Source organism: Egretta garzetta, unplaced genomic scaffold (assembly GCF_000687185.1).
Source record: "Egretta garzetta isolate BGI_Z169 unplaced genomic scaffold, ASM68718v1 scaffold296, whole genome shotgun sequence".
In the NCBI taxonomy this organism is placed as follows: domain Eukaryota; kingdom Metazoa; phylum Chordata; class Aves; order Pelecaniformes; family Ardeidae; genus Egretta; species Egretta garzetta.
Genome location: NW_009259988.1, coordinates 1,524,850 through 1,527,932, shown reverse-complemented (window position 1 = coordinate 1,527,932; position 3,083 = coordinate 1,524,850). Strand labels below are relative to the sequence as shown.

Sequence of the window (3,083 nt, the reverse complement as noted above, 5' to 3'; positions counted from 1 at the left end):
ATTGTCGGGGATTCAATGGGTTCTCCAGGGCTAGACCGAGTCCAGCACCCGGCGGGGTAATTATCCTCGTCCTCATTGCTTCTCTACAACACAGCGGCAGCCGCAAAGGTTGGGAGCCGACACTGAAACCAATGACCCCAGTGGGGTCTTGCGCTCCCGACAGCCCGCGCCTGAGCTGGCAGGGAGAGGCAAAGACGTGGCGAGGCAGCCTCGTTGGTCACCGGGCTTGGAAAGAGCCTTTCCTGGAGCTTTGGGATGCTGGGGATGCCAGCCTGGTCCTTGCAGGGCTGCGATGCCCATCAGCGTGGGGGTCCCCGGCAAACCCCATGGCGAAGGGCGATGCGGCCAGGGGGGGCTCTGCCCGCCACGTATGGGTATTTAAGAGGCTGATGCCAGGATCAGGTGATTATCCTCCAGGAAAAGTTGCCTGTCTCTACGCCAGGAAGAAATTAGAAAGCAAAAGCCCTAAATATAGGGCTTATAAATGCTGCGTGGTACCAGAGAAACGCATGATTTTTGGAAGTTTTGAGGTCAGGGCTGGCTGATTGGGAGCTGTGCTCTCACGGGAGTTAGCCGGGGGGGATTTTTGGGTATAAAACCAGCAAGCTGGGGCAACCTAAACCTCCCCACACCCCCTGCAAAACTCTGGGAAGAGGCATTTCCCCGGCTTTTCCCAGCCCTTCCACGAGCTCATCCATCCTGGACTGTGGATAAACCCTTCCCGGGGAGGCGTCGGCCTCTTACCAAACTTGTTGCCGTCCTCGGCGGTGGCGGTGATCCTTTTGCCGTTCACCTGGACGTGCTTGCCGCTGGTCCGGCTGTAGAGCTGGTACTCCCTGATCTGCCGTCGGCTCAGCTGGTCGGTCATGGCACCCTGGTCCCTCACGTACTGGTTAAAATTAGGAGACGGTTGATTCTCCCCCTTTGTTTACAAAGGGAAAAATAAAATCAATTTGTTTTGGACAGCCGACGGCAAGGGGATGGAGCGGGGAGCCCGGCGGGGCGGGAGGGCTGGGGCTGGCCCCGGGGAGGGGCACAGAGATCCACCCGCCACCCCTGTCTGTGGGTGAGGGAGAGCTCCCGGCCATCGCCGGCCAGGCTGGTCCCCTCGGAGCAGCCACCAAAGCACTGAGCCGATGCTTCGGACCCGAGTGTGACCGGCATTGCAGGCAGGGAGAGGCAGAGATGTCATTTGCAACCCACGCAGGAGGAGGATGCAGGGGCTCACAGGGAAGGATGCTCTCCCCCAGGCACAGCCCACCATTCCCTCGGGAGAGGGGTCAAGCTGCTGCTCCCCGGGGCCAGGGGGACACTTGGCAGCATCTCCTGCTTGGGCAGTGCCTGCAGGTACCAGGGACGGGCTGGGATGCACGGGCTGTGCTTGCCAAGCACCCACTGGGACCCTTGTGGGGGTGAGTCCCACCTAAAGCCGGGCTGGGTGTCCCAGGAGCAGAGCCATCCCCTCCTGGTGCACCCTGAGCACCCACCAGCACAGGGAGCAGAGGAATAAAACACCTTGGAGCCCCCCAAGCAGCTCCGTGGCTTATGCCAACGGGGCAGCATGAATGCAGGAGGGTTACTGTATGGTGGAGGGCAGCTAATTACTGCAGACGGGGGGGGGGGATTAGTGCTGGGGATCACCCTCCGTCCCCACACCAGACTCCAACCAGCACCTCTCAATGCGACATCTTAGAGAAGCTTTGGTTTGGTCCCGGTGCGAGCGGGAAGCCGGGGATCAGGGCAGCACCGCAGCCAGCTGAGCCCCCCCAAGGGACGCTGGCCCCAAAACCGGCTCCGAACGGGCTGGGGGATGCGCTCCTGGGAGCTCATCCCATGGGGAGACCCAGGGAGCGTTTGCGGGGTCTGGCTGCCCATTCGGGGTGCATGGGACCTGCAGCCCCACAGCCCCCCGGGCCACAGCATCGCCTCGCTGGGTGGGAAGCCCGGCACGAGGGTCCCGGCTCTGCCCGCTCTTGCCATGGGGGGAGCAGCAGGATGGTGGGGGGCACTGCCTGCCCCCCCTGGCCCCCCACCACCTTTGTGTGCACCCGGGGACTCATTTCCTGCCAGGATCCACTTTAAAACCTTTAGGGCTGATGGAGGAGGTGGGCTGGGGGGGCGGCCCCGCTCCATCAAAGGCGGTTCCCTTCCCCTCTCATTTTCAAAGAAATAAAAGCATTTACCTTGGGGAAAGGAAAAAAAAAAAAGAAAGAGAAAAAGAAAAAAAAAAGAAAAAAGAAAAAAGGTCCTGAGCAGATATTAAGGCTACTGGGGCCGGCAGCTACGGGGGGTTTGTTCGGGCTCTGGAGCAGAGGGTGCTGATATGGAACAGTGCATTTTAATAGCCGCTGCCTTTCTAAAGAGCACAAAAAGGGATGGTGCAGCCCGGGGTGGGGAGGGGGGGGAGGTGGGAGGAGAGGGGAGGGGGGTGTCGAACCTCACACCACCCCGCTGGCTGGTGGGGGCACCAGGACCTGCTCTGCCCCGTTAACCCCCTCGGCAGCCGGCCTCAGCGTGAGCGAGGGCAGAGTCCGGCCCCGGGAGCTCAAGGCTGATGGACTTGGCACGTCCCTCCCGGAGCAAGGCTGCGAGAAACCTTATCGCCTGCCCCCGGGAGGGCTTCCCCGCTGACCTTGCCCCAGCCCTGAGCGGGTGGGAAGCCAGAGGGGTCCGGGATGGATGCACCTCCCCACCGCAGAGACCCCAGTGCCAGCCCGATGCAGCCCCCGAGGCCGGTGCCGATGGGCACAGCGGGCTCTGGTGGGGGCCCAGACAGCATCATTCCCCTACCCGGAGCTGGGTACCACTTGGGGTGGGCATGCTCCGGCCCCCTCAGCCATCAGGAAAGCCCCCCAGCAGAGCAAGGGGCACCCCCAAAGCGAAGGGTTAGTTGAGCGGGTGGCAGAGCGGGCGCCTTCGCCCAGCCCGGCTCCACGGCGCAGCCAGATTAGTAAAACAAATCCACGTACCTGGGTCTGACAGGAGAACATGAGGAGCTGGAAAAATCTGCAGCAGGAGACAAAAGAGAAGGGGAGAGAAACAGGGTGTTTTCCTCGGGGTTAGTTGTTTTCTCTTCCCCCCCC

General features: G+C 61.8%; 1 protein-coding gene across 1 annotated transcript in view; it reads right to left on the bottom strand.

The window, feature by feature from the left end:
* Window positions 1–2,993, bottom strand: part of LOC104127847 (fibroblast growth factor 17) — a 5,487-nt gene extending 2,494 nt beyond the window's left edge. The window contains exons 1-3 of the mRNA XM_035896041.1: window positions 2,970–2,993; window positions 745–889; window positions 153–175 (exon numbers count right to left, since the gene is read on the bottom strand). Coding sequence (XP_035751934.1) covers window positions 153–175; window positions 745–889; window positions 2,970–2,990 — 189 coding nt within the window. The 5' untranslated portion in view covers window positions 2,991–2,993. The remainder of the gene's footprint in view (window positions 1–152; window positions 176–744; window positions 890–2,969) is intronic.
* Window positions 2,994–3,083: the final 90 nt, after the last annotated feature.